The sequence below is a fragment of the Lissotriton helveticus genome, chromosome 11, assembly GCF_964261635.1.
Source record: "Lissotriton helveticus chromosome 11, aLisHel1.1, whole genome shotgun sequence".
Lineage (NCBI taxonomy): Eukaryota > Metazoa > Chordata > Amphibia > Caudata > Salamandridae > Lissotriton > Lissotriton helveticus.
Window position 1 is genome coordinate 85,023,127 of NC_136072.1, and position 19,299 is coordinate 85,042,425.

General features: G+C 44.1%; 1 protein-coding gene across 2 annotated transcripts in view; it reads right to left on the reverse strand.

Annotated features, from left to right (window-relative positions):
* Positions 1-5,940: 5,940 nt before the first annotated feature.
* The window catches only part of LOC144792261 (ephrin type-B receptor 3), a 30,112-nt gene continuing 16,753 nt past the window's right edge, over positions 5,941-19,299 (reverse strand). Inside the window, exons 8-15 of one of the 2 annotated variants that reach the window (XM_078667183.1) lie at positions 18,624-18,676; positions 17,682-17,804; positions 16,537-16,784; positions 15,482-15,697; positions 14,397-14,546; positions 14,095-14,288; positions 9,922-10,077; positions 5,941-8,325 (exon numbers count right to left, since the gene is read on the reverse strand). In XM_078667183.1, coding sequence (XP_078523309.1) covers positions 8,217-8,325; positions 9,922-10,077; positions 14,095-14,288; positions 14,397-14,546; positions 15,482-15,697; positions 16,537-16,784; positions 17,682-17,804; positions 18,624-18,676 — 1,249 coding nt within the window. In that variant the 3' untranslated portion in view covers positions 5,941-8,216. The remainder of the gene's footprint in view (positions 8,326-9,921; positions 10,078-14,094; positions 14,289-14,396; positions 14,547-15,481; positions 15,698-16,536; positions 16,785-17,681; positions 17,805-18,623; positions 18,677-19,299) is intronic. The other variant, XM_078667184.1, reaches the window with a different exon arrangement.

Consider the following 19,299-nt stretch of genomic DNA (forward strand, 5'->3'; position numbering starts at 1 on the left):
TAGCCGGTACTAATGGGTCCAGTGAACGCTTTTTGATCAGTGGAGTCACCACCGCCAATTTCCAGCCTTGCGGGACCGCTCCTTCATCCAAGGACTGGTTGCAAATTTGCGTCAGCCAAGGAAGAGTGTTTCGGCCCGATGACTTCCATATTTTGGAGGGAAAGGGATCAAGCGGGGAACCTGAAGAGACGCTATCCACCAAGCTGTCAAATGCAGCTTTTGTTAAAAGTTGGAAGTTGTCCAGGAATATCAACTGTTTCTGATCCTCAGCTCCCCTCTGTCCAGGATTAGGTTGTTGAAACTTATTGTTAACATGGAGAGTATCCACGATCTTTGCGATCTTATCCTGGAAATGTAGCACAATCTCGTTGCATAGTTTTTGAGATGCGGTCACTTTATTATCCATGCATGTAGGGGCGGACAGTGTCTTAATGATTTTAAAAAGCGCTTTTGTCCCATTTGATGCTTGTACGATTGAGCTGGCATAGAAATCTGCCGTAGCCTTTAGGATGCTCTCTTTATAAAATAGTTGTTTCAACCTTAGATCTTTTTTATTTTCCTCCCGATATCCCTTTCTCCATTTCCTCTGCGCCTTCTTGCGGAGCATACGGAGCCGTTTTAGCTCCTCATCAAACCAGGGAGCCGTGGCCTTCCTCCTATTTTTTAGGCTCTTCATAGGGATTGTCTGGTCTAAAGTGTCAGTTATATAGTTCGTATAGATTATGTAGTTCTCTTCTACAGTCATTGTGGGGACAAAACATGTGGCATCTGGGTCAAATGCAATAGTTCTAGTCTTGTCCAGTTTCGCCCATTCCCTGCCTATTCGGTAGGACCTTTGCTGACCCTCACTGTCCCTCTAATACACCAACCTAATACTAAAATGGACTAGATAGTGGTCCGACCAGTTCTGGGGCACTATGTTTAATACCCTAGTTGTGGCCTGGTTAGAGAATAGCAGATCAAGAACATGCCCCCCTTGATGTGTCGAGCTTTCCACCATCTGGGTAAGATCCAGGTTCAAACAAGTATGCCTCAGATCTCGCAATTGGCTATTAGCCTTCCCATCTTCCCAGAGATTGAAATCTCCTAAAATAATCATTCTAGTGTGCGCCAACGTAAGATTAGTAATAATATCAAAGAAATTCTGGTAATTGGTGGTACCCCCCCGGCGGCCTGTAGCATAACAATCCAGTAAGTAGATTCCCACTTGAAGAATGTAGTGAGAAGCCCATCATTTCTATCCCCTCTACTGCATCAGTCTGTAGGAATCTGAAGTCCAGCTCCTATTTAAAAATAACCCCCACTCCTCCTCCTCTGCCCGTGGCTCTAGGCTTATGAAGAATTTTATAGCCACTAGGGCAGGCAAATCCCACTTCGACTGTAGACTCTGCATTCGTCCAGGTTTCTGTTAGAAACAGTACATCAAGCCCCATGTCCTCAACCAGGTCTGAGACCTCTGTGGAGTGTTTAACAAGTGACCGGCTATTAATCAACCCACCCATAAGGGTCTTTCCATCAGTTCTCAAGGGGGCCGTGGCAGAGGTGACTTTACATTCTAGCTTAACCAGCTTCAGGAGTGGTTCTCTACCATAGGTTATTCGCCCCTGGCCAACTTCCAAACTGGCAGCATTGCCGGCGCAGAGCGCCTCCGGGGCGCAGATGGGCTTGCCTCTATTTAATTTTCTAATGTATATATGCATACAAAAGCAAATGTAAAACTGATTTTTTTTTCAAATGCTCTGCAATGTCAAAGAAATTGAAATTGGCGGCTAAAAATTGATTTGGTTTCTTTATCCTGACACACAGGAGTAGCACAAGTACAGTAAATCGAATACAGCAGGGGCCGATTGGTGGCTTGATGGAAATACTGGTATGAGCTGACAAAGGTCATGCATTAGGGAAAAGAATACAGTGATATGTTCAGGTCTCGAAAATCACACCTTTTGTTTTTTTAATAAAACTATAATTTAAAATTCTCCATCTTTCCAAACAAAATTAAAATATTGATTTTTAAATGAGTTTGTGAATTAAATATTTCATAATATGTGTGTTTGTTTCATGTATACTTGTTTCTGTCATTTTGTTTAGCCTTTTGATGTTCAAATCTAAGAAATTGCTTAGGCTGGCTTCCAGTAGTGATTTCAAATGATTCCACAGAAATCAAAAGGTTAAGAACCACTGGGTTAAAGGCGGTAAGAGACATACAATGATCTTAGCTATCACAATGGTTGAGAAATTTTGAGGTAGGATCAAAAGTAGGTGACTGACACTTTTCAGTCTTACAGTCAGACTGATGGCTACCACGCATCAAACATTTTTTCCAACGTTTTAGCTCAGGTTAACATTGACTCAATAATAGACATTGGTAGTCCATCAAAACCCCCAATATAGCTTAGAATGCGTTTTTTCCTTCCATTTAACATATCTACAGCAGAGGAATGTGGTGCTTTAAAAGATCCTTGTTTTTCTTAAATTTGTTTAGCCCTGTTCCTAATTTGAGGTTCAAATTTTGATCACGTAAATAACGAAACCCATGCCTTTTAAAAACATAGTTCCTTAAATTGCTTCGGAGGAAGACTGAAAGCATGCATTTTCCGAATGACCGCTAGCATAAAATAGTGTCCTTCATTTGGGAAAATTTGGTAGTTGGTTAACCACATAAAAAAACAGCCTAGATTATTACAATTGCCTTAGCTTTGTGTTAACCTATTAAAATATGTAAGAAGCACACAAAAGCTACAGACCCCTGCTACGAAATCTGTGGCAAACAAGGAAACCTTCCTGAAAAAGAAAAAACAATTCCCACAGCTTCTGGCCGAGACTCGCATTCCCTTTAATACACTGTCATTCACAAGTGCCCAATTGATCATGTTCTTGTGCATCAGCTGGTCTGCAGTGGGCGTGGAAAGCATAAATGGAACAAGATTTTTTTATCCTCTAAAGAAAAAGTTGTGGGTAGGTAAAGATTCTCCCCCCCCACCCCCCACCAATAATCGTTGTTAATAGGGCCATACAAATTCTTTTAGAGCTCAATTTCCCAAAAGTATTGGTGAGAATACTGCAGCATTTAAAGGTAGTGCCAAATATAAACTCATGAAAGATTACAAAAATGTAGAGTAACACAGCACTAGTATATTTATTTTCCATAACAGCAATTGTGCCATGTGCCTAAAAGAAGGTGGTAATGAACTTAGCAGTGTTTTCTCGGATACATATCCAGAGGATACCCCAGCCCTAACTACTTCCCATGAACCTCTTCTCCCCTATTCTGCCTACTTTTACTTTGTGTTCAAAATGTAGGGACGTGCACATTTGTAAAGACAAGCAACTCACAACATTGCAATTTTCTTTTTTATAGGAAGAAAAAAAAGCAACTTCAAAACGTGGAGCTATTCCCATCATCATTCCCAGCTGTAATGACCCGGATTCAGAAATAAGGTTATCACTGGAATACATTTCACTAAGATTACAGTCCAAGCTGCTGCTTATGCAGATATAGATTAGTCTTCCGGAAAAAAAAAAAAGTGGAGCAATCCACTTAATTTTATCTGATACAATAGAAATGTACTCAACTGTCTCTGGCTATACCTTAAACAGAGCAAAGACTGAGGTCATGGTTTTAAATAAATTGGGATGGAAAGAATTACTCGGTGGATCTGGATTAATTGGACAACCTCAATTTATGAAGTATCTCTGGATTTTAATTTTACATTAATTTCTCAAAGACAATTCACCATAATGAAAAAAAGTTGGTACCCTACATTTTGAACTTTGTGGGGTAAGATCGAAACTATTAAAATTATGATCATTCTAGTGGTAAACTACTTATTAAGTATGATTACCGCATTTATTTCTAGTGAAGATAATATATTAAACAACTTTCTCTGGAATGGCAAAGGGACCTAGGATATCCTTAAAGAAACTAAGACTTCCCACACCAAGGATAAAAATTGGCAAATTTCTAGGATTACCAATCAGTGTTTCTTTATAAACAAGGGTCCAGGTGACTAACTCAAAGCGCTACATATCAACCAATATGGCAGGAAGTATAAAACTTTTTGAATTTGCAGAATGCTAACCCCATTTAATTTCTAAAGAATCTTTAAGAATAGTGCTGGAATAGGGCTACTTATTTTTAAGATACTAAAAGAAAAAACCCATTTTACGTATTGATTCAAAGATGGAAGCTAAACTAAAAAATTCAAATTTAGAATCTCTTTGGTGTAACAATAATCTTAACGTTGATTGATATAGCATAAATTGGGACAAATGGTCTTCCAGAGGGATATTCTCAATAAAGCAACTGAGCACTAAACCAGAACACTTGCAATATTCTAAAGTATGTCCAAATTGGATAATACGGAATGTTTGATAGGGATTCCTCGATAGTAGAATTAGCTACTAATTTAGATAAGTCCTGGAGATGACGTGTCCAAGTTTAAGTCCACTAAACTAAGTAGACTAACACAATCTAAAAGCGAATCAGAATGTACCCAAGACAAATCTAAGTACAATTGTTCTTTGGCATTTAAGAACAAGATTATAATCTCACTTGCGCAAACAAAATATCAACTTTTAACATAGACCATTTGGGATTCCCACAGACTTTATCAACTGAATCTTCGAGAGAGCCTTTTTTGTTGGAACTGCAACATCTTACTGGAGGACTTGGCTCACATGTTGTTACATTGCACAAAGTTACAAGTGTTCCGTGCTGAAGTTTTATCTGTATAGGAAACTTCTTACTGAGCAAGTCTTCCAAATAGGTTTTCTTTTTTCTAATACACCCAACTGATCCAGTTATTTTTAACAACGACGTTGCATATCGATTCGACTTATTCCTTCCATCAGCTTGCAAGATAATGTTAAGTAATACTCTTAAACAGAAATGGAAAGAATAGTCAATGGTGTCGATATACAACTTTACAACAATTTCAATGGATTGGGATGTGTTTTACATCCCTTATGAAAAAATGTGATTCCTATCTCAAAAACATTAAACCACCATGAACAACTGGACCTGAAAACGTAATGATTTAACTCAAATATACTTTATATTTATGCTATATATTGATCGATTCCCTATTTTACTTTTGATGTTCTTGATGTTAGTACCATGTCACAAGACCGTATTCGGTTTTATAGAGTTTACTCACTTTTGTGCTCTATACCCATCATGACCCAAGATATTTATATACTTGAAGGCCTCGTTTTATACAATACTAATGCTACATGTATCCTATTTTGATAAAATAATAAATATTTTTGAAATACGAAACAAAGGGGGCATCCTCATCAAGGTCCCTGGCTGCAATAGCCCATTTTCCTGAACAGATCATTTTCCTGTCTCCCCCTTTCAGTTAATCCTGTGCAGTACAGAACTTCCCAGTCCCACAAATCAGTATTTACACAATACCCTGCGACAGCCCCGGTTATAATCTGGGCACAGGTTACAAGGGCCTCCCTGCTTCAGGATGTTCTGCCCTACATGTGCGGGGCATGCTGCAGCGTTAAAACAGCTCCTTGGTGCAGTTAGTCAGCTGGGACACCTTGGTTCAGTAGACCCTGCTTTCCTGCAATGAAATTTCCATGATCCAAAGTTTATGAATTCACCCAACTTAATGGACAAAACTTTCACCTTTGCTTGCCCATATCAAGATCCCTAATTCACATATGAAATATTGGTCAGTTCATGTGTGTTGGGTTAATATGCAAAGCTAAATACAGTCCTTCTTCTCAATGACCATTCAAGCAGCATTTCCAGGAAATCACCATCACATTTTCCAAAGTACCGAGATATCTGGTTTAATACATCATTTTGGTAAGGAAGTATTTGCAATTTTTACAGAGTATCAACATATGAAATTGCTATATTTAAAGAAGTGATTGCACATAAGTACTAACCATGAAAAGAAAACACAACACAAGGAAGAGTTGGATAAATTTCTTAAATAATTTAATTGAAAAAGTATTTCTTTAAAAAATATTTCTACAAATGCACGATTGCATCATTTGTGTTCACCATTAAATACATCTCAATAGTTTAAAAAGGCTGCAAATCCGTTTCTGCGTACAGTAAGGTTGAGAACTGGCGCGGAGACGGACCCACAAAACTGGAGTGAACATAGGCAACAGGCCCGTAGCCAGAACTGTGGACCTTGGCACGGATAGGGAGCATGTACCAGCCAAGAGAAGACATGTCTGTGAGACCACCATGGCCCCAGAGAGACCTGGTACCATGCATCTGGTGTGCCCAATGAGGTCTGGTACAGCATTAAAAGAGCACACAGAGGAACCAGTACCGCATAGATGCTTTGCCCATAAAAATGTGGTACAGGGAGTCGGCTCTGCCCCAACAAGATCAATACAGTGTTTCTGCGGTGGCCAGAGAGACCTAGTACCATGGGTCTGCTGAGACTATAGAGGCTCTGGTCTTTTATGCGCCTACAGATAAAGGGCAGCATCTAAGTTGTGTATAAACAGATATAGTTTAGGGTCTCCGCTTTGCCCAGAGAGACCAAATTCAGAATCGATGAAATAATTTTGCGAATCCTAGTGGTTACCTCGAAAGCCACAAAAGAAGCATGGAACCGCACATCTACAGAGACGTCTGGAACTCAGACTCTAGTCTGTGAAGCATAGTACTGTGCCTCAGGTCACCAAAGTAGCTCGTTACCGTACCCCTGGTCACCACAGAAGCCTAGTACTGTGCCTCTGGATGCCAGAGAAGCCTGGCACTGCGCTGTTGGAAGAGGACGGAACCTCCAAAACTTAAGAAAAAGATTATTGCCTTCAATCTGCAGAAATTCTCAACAGAACGCGTCGCCCTCAGCGTGCACACCCAGCCACAAATACACAGATTCACACCTGTACATGTACACAAAAGGTTATATCTGCTCACGCCCGCAGTCACACCGAACATGTACACCACCGTAACAATGGTACACATGCTCACACACACGCACATTTGCACTCTGTATGGGGCCTGTTATTATTTAATATTAAAAGAATAAATTGCTGTTCTCCTAGAAGGAAAGGATCATAAAGTTAGAAGTTGTTTGGCAGCTATCACAGCATTTGGAATAAAATGAGAAGACCCAGCCCTCTGTGAGAGTCTGTCCAATCAGCATCCATAGGGTAGGGCGGGACACTTGAGGCGAGGTCTCAGTTCAGTTTTCCAAGTCCCAGGCACCCTGACCCCCCCATTCTCTGCCTTTGTTAAACTCTAGATGTCTCTGTGCAAACTTGCGCTGGTTATCAGACTCTACCTTTTGGCTCATCTCAAGGCAAAATAAAAAAAGATGTTCCCGTCCGACGGCACCCAGAAATGATCACCACCTCCTTCCCATATTCCAACTTCTAGGCCAGGCATCCCTTGCCGGCTGCATAGTGCATGTCTCTGGTTCTGATGTCTGGAAGAAAGTGAAGCAAGTCTCCAAGAGCAGAGGATCCATTTGGAAGCATGCAATTTGTTTTCCGATCACAATTTTTGGAGGTTCTCGGAAGACAGTTGAGGAGGTATCTGGAGATAATTCTGGTTTTCAGGCGGAGGAAGGACGAAACCAATATTTTCAAACTCACTCCAGAGAAAAATCAGATATTCACAGTCCAGGCTACACCACATATCCGAGGGTCGCATTATCCTTCTCTTCCGAACAAGACCAGTACACCTCACTTGCTGCTCCACAAACCAAGTTCACACAATTTCTTGGATCGAGTCAGGGAGACGGGCTGAGTTAGATGTGTCTTCCCTACATGCCTAGGGTGATATTCCAGCTTAAAATCCACCATCAGAGAGTAAAATTGAGAAAAGCCTATCAGCCTCCAGATGAGGATACAAGGGCTGAGATATAGAATTCTATCCATAACGACCCTCTTCAGGTCAACACAAATCGTGGTTGAAATGTCCCACATGTGTAAAGGAAGAGTCACTCATCGACACCCAAGCGTTTCCTAATCCGTCTTCAATATGAAGCGTTATACCAGCTATTTGGGCTATTCCTGCATCTCCTGTATCCCCATTAAGCAGACAAACAGGGCCTGAGCAAGACAATCCTGCTGACGATATCTTGCTCTGTGCTCCGCTTCTGACAATCCAAGCGTTGGAGGCCACAGGAGCTCCATGTGCAGGGGAGGCTGAGCACCGCAGCTGGGATACTAATGGAATATTCCACAAGTTCATCACTTTTCCATGGCTGTCCCATTGATCCGTGCAGTCAGACCTGGATGGGAAGAGTCTGGTTCATTTGGAGCCTCATGTCTTGGATGCTGCTCAAGATCTTCTTCTGGTGCCCAGCTAGTGTCACGCCTATCCTGAGAAGATCCCTGGGAAAAAGAAAGATTTGAGACATTAAAAACTTTCAAAAAAATTAAATAAAATAAAAAACACTCAAGACAAAACCCCTCGCCTCACTCAAGCATTCCACACCTACACAGAACAAGTCATTGAAAGTGTAGGGAAAACAACAGGTGGAAATGCCTACACAAGAATTCAGATAAAGTGCATCCCACTGAATACTTCACTCAAAGAAACATGAACTAGAAAATGCCCAAAAAGTAACACCTACAGGAGTATATAACTAAGAAGTACCCATTTACGTAAAGGTACTTTAGGATCATGCAGATTTGGGCGAGCCATAACATTTAAAAAGGACAGATCGCCAAGAACAAGGAAAAGCAAGGGACAACTGCATCGAGAGGCACAAAAACATAGCCAAACTCCCCAAAAAGCAACCCTTTGCAATTACCCAAAATAACGACTAACAGAAGTCCAAACAGTCACACGAAATAAAATATAAAAACTTGCTAAACACAAGAGTCAAGGCAATGACCAATAAGAACACATCCTCATGGTTGCAGAACATCAGCAGTCAATCACATCCTTAAGACCCCAAATGTAGCGATAGCCATTAAAGTACACCAGACAATCCAAGGTGTAACAAGAAAAACAAGCTAAAACAAAATGGTCTCATATCAACGTCCCACTGTAGTGTTCCAATGCTTAAAAAATGAAATCAGAACAACCATGACAACCTTTTCCAGCAAAAGTCTCCCAGAGCAGATGTTCACAAGAATCTAAAAGGTTTAAACTCCTCAGTCCTCCAACCTCACCACAACAAAGAAATGACTGGTACAAGAACAGTAGGGAACCATAACACATGTCCACAAGAGTAAAAACATGCAGCCGAGAACTGAAAACTTTTCCCACTACGAGACATTCAATGTTACTTTGTGAGCATATTGGGTGAGATCCCAAGATGCCAATTTTATGTGAACATCAACAAATGTATTTCAACCAGTAACAAAACATACATGAATAACACAAGGGGAAAAGAAATGAGAGGCATGAACCACCCTAATCCATCATAATGTAAACAACCTAACCATAACTTCAAAAGTGCAGCATTCAGAGGATGGGTATATAAACAGAGTACTAAGCTGTTTGAACACCCACGAAAGTACAAATCCTCACAACAAAACAAACAGGATGTTTACTTTGTGCTGGTTTGGAAGAGTAATTGATGGGAGTGAAAACAGAGAGGGGAAAAAGGCAAACTTGCAATTTCCAACCATTCCCCACTTGCAGAAAGGTAAGACAGTGCAGCTAGTCACTCTATGAGAAGGGACATGTATGAGAGGGGGTAAAGAAAAAGGAAATGAAAGAAGGAAAAATCCTGATGTGATCTAATAAAGGGGATACTCCAGGGCAAATACTTTTGGGGTGAGGGAGGCAAGATTGTAGCTGTGCATACAGGGAGAGTTGGCAGCTTTGCATTGGGAGAGGTGCAGGGATAGGAGATTCCACAGCATTTCTTCATAAATTGTTGAGAATTGTGGGTAGGCCCCTTGATAGGGGAAGAGATAATCCCTAAAGTAACCTGACAAACCTAACTCCACTCCTCACCCTTCCATTATACTCACTCTGATGTCATCTGTGCAACCAAATCGAAGGAGGCAAACCCAGCGTTGATAAAGTTCTCTTTGTACCGTCCCATTTTGATGGCATCGAGCCAGTCTCCCACGGTGGTGAAGGTGGTGTAATCAGGCACCGTCCGGTCAAGCAGAGGCTGGGAGATACTGTGTGCAAGGAGTGGAAAGGATTAATATGGAGCGTGTGAGGCGGGTGGAGCAGTGCAAGGGAGGCAGATGGCGGGGAAGTGAAAGCATGGAGGTGGATGAATGCGAGGGACTGCAGCGCTAGCGGGGAGGTGAGCAGTACGTTTACGGGAGAGGGATCATAGATGGTGAGTAGTGACTAGAGGATAGGGCAGGAAAGTGGAGGTAACGGAGTGCGATGCGAGGTGCTGCATAGGGGAGACGATGGACTATAACAAGCAAAAGAGATGCTCGGTTGGAGACCGAAGGAGACGAGAAGGAGGTAGGACAGAATGAGGACAGCAATTGAGAAGAGTGGATATATGTAGAAGGTGACAGGAGCATTGATGGTTCCCATAAGGGAGTAAGGGGCTGGGTGCTGGAGTTAGGGAAGGGATAGTTAATATAATATGATCTGAAAGGGGCCGAGGTCCAGAATTGGTGCATTAAGTGGCGTAGGACTCAACGGTGGTAGGGCGCAGAGTCGGTCATTGGCAGCAGAATGGATGAGGTGCTACACTGAAGAGGATGGAGATGGACCTGGTTGAGGAGATGATTGCGGAAGACAAGGGTGCACTCACCCATACTGGACCTGGAGATGACCTTGGTGCAGGAGATCAGTGGTGGAGTCTGAGGGAGCTCTCACCAAACCTGGGCCTCGTAGATGTCCCTGGTAAAGGTAGTGAGGGTGAAGTATGAGGAGGTAAAAATAAATCCTTAGGTCTAGACCATGGAGAGGATGCAGATGAAATGAGTGGCACTTGCCTTGACGGAGTCCTCGGGAGGATACTCAAGGGATGCGTGGGATGAATCACAACAGTCAAACACCAGACTACCAATAAGAGATGGTGCAGATGTTGACATGAGATGAAGAATGAGCAGCACTCACTCAGACTGGGAGAAGGTCATAAGGGATGGGAGTGATGAATGAGAACCCAGACTAGGACTTGAAGACTGTGTATGGGGGATGCAGATGTGAGTGAGGTCTGAGCATCAGTGCCTAAATAGACAGTGATGACCAGGGACATTTTATCTCTAGGAGCAAACGCTAACTGAGACTTGGAGATGGATGGGAAAACAGAGGTGCAGTAAAAAAAAGTATACATCCTGATATTGATTTTTCGAGTGGAGATGTGCGACAGTTCAGAGTGAGCCACATATGGCTGTGGGATTTGGAGGTTAACATGACGGGTGAGGGTTCTGGTGTTAGCACAGCCATAATTTCACACTACCAGTGTTCACATGCACTTAGTGAAGCTTGTGACACTAGCTACTTAAAAGCAACATGCAAGGATTAGGAGCCACATAAAGCTCCAACAATTAGAAGTCACACACAGATCTCACATGCACACTCCCAGAATCAAAAACCAAGACCGGGCAGGAATGGAAATGATTTCTCTGGGACAAATACATAGTGTAGACTTCTCAGTTAGTATGAAGCGTGAGGGCCATGGCTAAGAACCAACACACAAAATCCAGTCTTCTGATTACAAATGAGTTTCCTTTGCCGATCTCTTAGCCTCATGCGTGCTCATGACGAGTTCAGCTCGTCATGAGGCACGGTCGCGCTGTGCTCATGACGAGCTGAGCGCGTCATGACCGTTGCGCCTCGCCCACGCGGAGATAATTCCCCTGCTGTGCTGGGCGTTCCATAGGAACGGGCGTGGTCATGACGCGCTCAGCTCGTCATGAGCACAGTGCCACCATGCTGCGTGACGAGCTGAGCTCGTCACGAGCACCGCGGCACTGCGCACGGCCCCCCTCAGCACAGCGGGGGAATTAGCCCCACGGGGAAGGGGTTAAAATACTGAGGGCAGACATTTAGTGATCTCCATCAATAGCAATGTCCTTGTCTATCTTGGTCACTGGAAGATGAGATTTGATGAGGATTTACTTTCCACTCCTCTCAATTGCAAGATTTCCTTCTTCAGGAGCAGAAATTTTATGCACATCGATTTTCCAGGAAGCCCTGGAGACGATAGGGTCCCAGTAAGAAATTGTTGCAATGATTTCCGGTGGAAGCCCAGATCCCATTCCAGCGCTTCAGTATGATTCAATAATCCTCTAATCGGTTGGCTTGACAAAAACACACTATTTTCCACTGAGTCAGATATGAACCCCCATATAGGAGAGCTGGCTGTTACAAACACTTAACTGTAAAATGAGCTATCAGGCCTTTACAACCAAGCAACAAACACTTTGCAATGAATTGCCACTGGAATTGTATATTGAGTGTGTCCTGCACTCCTTTTAAAAAAAATAATGTCAAGGACATTCCATGTAAAATGTTATTGGTGCCTGCAAAACTGATACGCAGCATAGAGCTGCTTGCATACAGCACATTGGTTCTACTGAACTGAATCAACAAACAATGCATGGAGTTCTGCTGTATTTCTGGGTGTGGAGCTACGAAATAACACCTTCTAATGAGCGTTTCCCATGGGAAAGGGCAGGGATCAAGGAGTCCTTTAGAGTTTACTGCAGATGACTGCTCAACACAGAGAAAGGTTCCTACTCACAATGATAGGGGGGAGGGCCTGGATTAATCAGGTCTGCCTAAGGATGCATCAGAGAAGATAAAGATAGAGGACTTCAGTGAAGATCCTGCCAGAGGCGATGGATTTCTTGCCTTAGAAGTGGAGTGGTGTGGCTCACTGGTTAGAGGCGGCAGACCCGGAAGCAGAGGATAGCCCGGGACCAGGGTTCAATTCCCGACGCGGCAGGGTCATGGACCAGGGTCAGCGGACTCGATAATTCTCGCCTCGGTGCCTACTCTAACCAGGGATCACACTCGGCAACTCTGGGCATTAGATTGCCTCATCGCCACAACGGCCCCCCACATACGCCGGGGATGCCTGGTTTCACCTTGGAGATACCCAGTAGGGACCATCTCACAGGGAAAGCCAGGACGGGTTCCCCAGCGGTCTATAGCGCAGAGATACTCCTTCGGGAGTCGATTCTAGCGCTTTAGAAACCCATAATTAATTAATTAATTAATTAGAACTGCACAGTATCCTGATTTCGAGTGGCCACCATTGGTCTGAGGTTGAAACTAGGTGATCCGAACTCTGATTCTGTGTATCTGGCAACAGGAAAGAGTGGCACTAGGTTGGGTAATTGAAAGGATAAATAGATACTAACTGAGCCTGCTGTGAAAAACTAGGAAGAGAGTCTGGGCACTAGAGTGTCTTCTGCAAGCAGAGCACCAGTCTGGGCATTTGAAGGTGATGATGCCATCTGGACACTAGACTTGGTCATGTCATATTGAGACTAAGGGGCACCTGGACCAAGGAGATGGCTCTTCCAGGGAAAATAATGGCAGAATACAGATGCTTCTGTGGGAGAAAAGAAAGGAGTTTGGGCAAATGAGGACTGCCAGGAAAGTGAAGAAGAATTCAGGACAGTGGAGAGGAGGCTGTGAGGTGCAAAATGAAGCTGGACAATGGAGTGACAACCTTATGGCTGGATGCTTGGGCTGTCCCTGGCCGAGGGAGTAAGGGATAACCTGTTTAGAACATTGAATAGGACTCAGAGCAGGTCAGAGGGAAGGGATACAGACTTTGAAGAGGGCAATTGTGAGTGGATTCAGTTAATTGGCTTTGATCCTACAGGACAACTGGAGAAAATGTGAGAGAAACCTAATAGGCAAGGGGCCTTTTTGGAAGGAAAGATTCGTTCTACTGTAGGACATAGGATCCTGAATGTCGAAGTGGACACTGCTGTGGAGGACCAGGGCTGAGTAACCCTGGTCGACTCTGGAGAAGAGTAATAGGACAGAGGAGAAGAAAGGTAGCATTAAAAAGGAGCCCCTCTGGACCGGGAAAGAGCAAGAAATTAAAGAGGACCATACTTGTTTGGATATGGAAGAGCACCATGCAAGAGTAGCAGAAGTGAAAGATGTTCACATTGAAAGGGGGTCCCTACTAAGGTGGTAAGTGGAATGGACATTGAAGGAGACACTGAGGTGAAGGTTGGGGTGCTCTCAAAGAGTGCGCTTACCCAGACTGGACGTTGGAGACAATCTTCAGGCTTGCTGCATTCCGAATGAGCTTGTCCAGCGTGTTCACAATTTGAGCAAACTTAGGTCGCAGATTTCGATCTCGCACCCAACAGTCCAACATGAGCTGGTGCAGGGAGCTCGGGCAGTCCATGGGTGGGGGAAGGCGGTAGTCTTGCTCAACTGCATTGATCACCTAACGGTGAGATCGAAATAGGAAAATGATAAGCACAAGTAAACAAAAACATGGATCCCCATCCTCTTCCCAGAGTAAACGTTAAACAAGATAAGTGCTCAGACTCACATCCTGGTTGGACATGTCCCAGTACGGTCGCTCTCCATAGGACATAACCTCCCACATGACGATGCCATAGCTCCAGACGTCACTGGCGGATGTGAATTTCCGATACGCAATAGCTTCTGGCGCAGTCCACCGGATCGGGATTTTTCCACCCTGTGTGAAGCAGCACTTTGGGAGTTTATCGATCAGATCAGAGGCCGCAAATTAATCTACTGCCCACCTCCACATAAAATGATTGACAACATAGATAGCAAATGAATGGCAAGCCAACCACATCCACTAATATGGAGAGTGAAATGGCCCCCAAGGCTGCACAAACTTTTAAAAGATACAGAGTATAATGACCCCTCAAGACATTCTGAACTATAACATCCCCAGAAATGAGCCAGTGAGCTCTACCTGTCCTTTAGGGTTGGACCACAAGTACCCAAGACATTCAGGATGAGAAAGGAACTACTAGCCAGTGCAGAAGCAGAACACGAGCCCTCCTTACCCAATGGTGCCCCGCACAAGGGTGTAACCCACACACCATTCAGATAAGTATAATAATGATGGGTAGGTATAGAAAGGTCACCAAAAGGTTTGTGTTCTTTGCACTACGAGAGTCCCTTCCACCAACACCTCCTCCTGAAGATGAGCACTGGACGTGTGCAGAATTTACATTAGTAAGCAGTTCCTCATCTTACTGACTGTCACTGCATGACTGTCACACAGTATATCTTGGTCCAATCCACATAATGGCTCTGTGGCACAGTTTCTACCCAAAGACCTTTGTAACACACAATATACAACCCAGAGGCACAGCTGCACTGTTAACATATACCACAAGTACCCAAGAGATTTAGGATGAGAAGAGACATTCTGATCAGTCTTTATACCCATTATGAGGGTATTATTACACATGCATACCCCAAAATGAGAAACTAGGACAGCACAAATTCCACAGATATGTAACCCCTTCCCCTACACCCTTCCCTCACCCACAATTCATATAATGCAGCTTTGCTTCTGGTGTTGAAATGAGCATGAGATGGAGGGCTGACCACTATGAAATGATGGAGAGCTAAACACTATGCATTGATGCTTACCAGCGAGCTTGTATAGGTGGGGTCGACAGGATCGTCTTCTAGGAAGCGCGAGAGGCCAAAGTCAGACACTTTGCAGACCAGGTTACTGTTCACCAAGATGTTGCGAGCTGCTAGGTCTCGGTGGACATAGTTCATCTCCGCAAGGTACTTCATCCCAGCCGCAATTCCACGCAGCATCCCAACAAGCTGGATGACCGTGAACTGCCCATCATTCAACTGCAATGCAAAGAGGAGAAGTGAGCTTTGAGAGACAATGAAAGAGGAAACAAATGATCAGGGAGGCCGGAGAGGCAAAGGAAAGAGGCACATGTCATGGAGACTGTCAGAGGGGGAGCGAGAGGCACAAGTCACTCTGTGCGGATGAACAGGAGAATTGGAAAAATGGGGCAACGGAACATGTGGGTGAATTGAAAGAAGAAACGAGCTAGAGAATCATAAGGCGGTGAGGAAGGAGAATACAGAGCTCCATCTGGGAAGTGAGGGTGGCAGGCACGCTTTGTGGGAAGAGTACTGCACAGAAGATCTTAATTAGAAGTGTTCAGTATGAACTTTACCTTGGAAACAATGCTATGTGAGCCCCACCACCCACTTAAAAGAAATCTAGATGTTGAAGATCTGGCCAGCAGATGCCCGCTTCCTTCTGGCTCCCCACTTGAGTGATGCGGGACTACAACACCTTTCCTCAGCGCTCCATGTCCTTTGCTGTCTCTAGCGCTAAGCTCATGCTTTTGGGCAGGTGCCAGCAACTCTTTAAACACCTTGAATATCACAGGATTTATCTTGTCTGGTCCCACCACTATACCTACCTTACTTCCCTTTGCTCCATCACTACAGCTTGTGCTACAACAGCCATCAGGTACAGTTTCTGCAACTGGTGTTGCGGCATGATCTCGATTTGTATTTAATAACAGTATTCAGGACTTGTTTCTGCAAGGAATGCCTTGACTGTAACATGGCTTACACTCCTTTAAGTCCTACCCCAGCCGGCGTTGCCATGATATTCAGTTCCACAGTCCTGCAAGCCATGTATCCGCAACTGGCGCTCTGGCACTCACCCGCAGAAAGGAGTCCAGCGCTCCGTTCTCCATGAACTCGGTGACAATCATCACTGGCCGGCTTTTCGTCACCACGCCCTCAAGGTGGATGATGTTGGGGTGGTCGAACTGACCCATGATGCTAGCTTCGCTGAGGAAGTCTCTGCGCTGCCGTTCCGTGTAGCCAGCCTTCAGGGTCTTTATGGCCACAAACATCTCTCGGCGCCCTGGAACCTTCAGTCGTCCACGGCAAACCTCTCCGAACTCGCCTGTCGAGAAGGTAAGAGCTGAAAGATTAAACCCCAGTCTAGGGTAAGGCTGGAGATTTAGGGGTGGGTAAGACAAAAGAAGGAAATGAGAGAAGGGAAAAGAAAAGCATGCTCTGCCCAATAACTGGCTACAGTAAAGTGAGGCCTATGCAGCACCCGGGTGAAAATCGTACGACAAGCGTTGTGATCCTATAACACCCAGGACCCACTCACACTGCAGTGAGCCCAAATTAATGCTTCAGCCAAGACTATCCTGCCTCGGTTTCCCATGGATTTTAGTGAACACCACCTAAGATCCAGAGGAATTATTCCAAGTTGTTCCGTATATTGCGTCATCAGTGAGATATATTGGGAAGCCGCGTGCATCTCTACATAGGAGGGTTTGAATTCAGGTAACAAAGAATTCTAATTTACCAAGACGAAGAAAGTAGGCACATATACTTCCTGACTTAGTGCTCAGTCCTTCTCCAGGGCTGCTTAGTTGATATAGCTCTTTTACATTTAGGATTGACATGTTAGGGAGAGAAATGAAGAAAGATGTAGACAGACTGAAGATACAGCGGTGATGAAGATACATAGAGCAGGAGTCTGATGGGTAGTGAAGTGAGAGATTGAACTGATGGGGAGGAAGGTGATAGGAGCTCAAACAGATGCTATAGATCAAACTGATGTACAGAATTCCCTGCACACTGGCGCGGGGATGACCCATTCCAAAACGAATCCAAATGTAAAGACTGAATCCATTCGGCAATGGTTTGAATTTAATACAATTAATCAAGAAGATGTGAGGAGGGAATCACGTCAAGTAGAGTAAAGAAGGGGGAAGCAAAGAGGACAGAGTAATCAGGGACAAAGCAATTTAATTAGAAATACAATCCAAATGCCCACAAAACTGACCTGCTCCAATCACCTCCTCTATCTTCACGTAGGAAATATCGATCTCTTTGGCGAACTCGCGCACAGCCTCATTGGGGTCCTCGTAAGTGAAGGGGTCGATGTAAACCTTCATCCCAGGAGGGACTGAAAAGATAAAATGGGTCCGTAAATTAGCACCTCTTTGTAGGAGAGCACCCTCATTTAAGAGAATGAACTAAGCAACTGCACATCTAAACTAATTCCAAGATTATGACACCCCAAGGCCCATCCACATCTTTGCATAGGTGAGGCGGCTAGCTCTTGCCATTAGGCAGCCAGGGCTTTCGGCTTGATCATTCTTTGTTTTGTTATAGTTTTTGAAAAAACGTTATTGCTGGGGATTCTGCCGCGACACAGGCAATCAAAAAAATGGTTTAAATCAAAAATATTTTTAGGCCTCAAAAGGCATAAATTGCCTTTGTAATCCCTAGCATTCAAGGGAACTTGGGTGTGATTGTGCTCCTTGTAAAAGGGCATAATGCTCACTCACAGTGAAGTTACCCAGTGCAAGAAACATAGAAAGGTTGCAATCTTGAATCCAAAGGTTCTTTAAAGCTACACCCACTAAAGATTTACGCAACCGTAAGGTCCACCATAACTTGGGCTCAAATTCCAAGCGTTTGGTGGGTGCCAAGAGCTTCTCTATATGACAAATACCCCGGATGGGCCACAATTAAGCGGCTACCTCCCTAGCCTATTGGTCTTCAGCTCAGACTTCTAAAAGAAACTTCAGCCATGAATGCCCCGTTTGGGAGTGATGTTTACGTGCAGCCTTATGACTTTCAACCACTCCTACCAGGCATGCTATGAATGAGGGCATACATTGGAGGCCACTCTTTCATTCAAAAGTTTTCCAATCATAGTCCACGCTTGTATCCGGAGCCCCCCAAGGTTCCTTCCCATTTATAAGAACTTGTCACTTACTGTATTGTTGCAGTTTCTCAGTGTACTCCGACTCCGAGCCATTCCTCTGTTTTCTGCAATAGATGAAACATCAGGGATTAGATACATGGACATTTATTACAAATAAGCCTCAATTAATACACTCCATCAAAACACCACAAGCCTCCATTCTCCAGAGAACAGCCTCTCCCCCAGCATTGCTCTTCTCAACAATTCCCCCACATTGTAAGAGCCCCATGCATTCATTGTCCAGCAAGCATTGGCAAACCTAGCACTGATCAGTAAGCATGTTCAGCTTCACAGACCACTAACGCGTACAGTGCCCATCACTCGCAACCCCAAACTCTTAAGCAGAGTGTTGGACAACTTGTACAGAACACGCTGCTACGTGAGCAGTCTAGTTGCTCCTACTGATTCCCACGCCACTCTCAAGTGTACATATGATCAAGAACATTACTGCCTGAGCCCTTTCAGTCTCTACCCTCTTTAAGACAACCTGCTCCTCTTAGGATGCCCAAACACTGCTAGCCTATTGCCCTACAGGTCACTACTGGCAAATGTTGAATCCCTGCTCTGTAGCATGTGGATACTCTGCAGCAGTGCTTAATTTCAGCTAGTGGTTTCCAGTGCTAGGCACCAGCACCTAATAGTCAAACCCGGCATTTATGACATCTACCTCATAGTGGAGCTGTTTGTG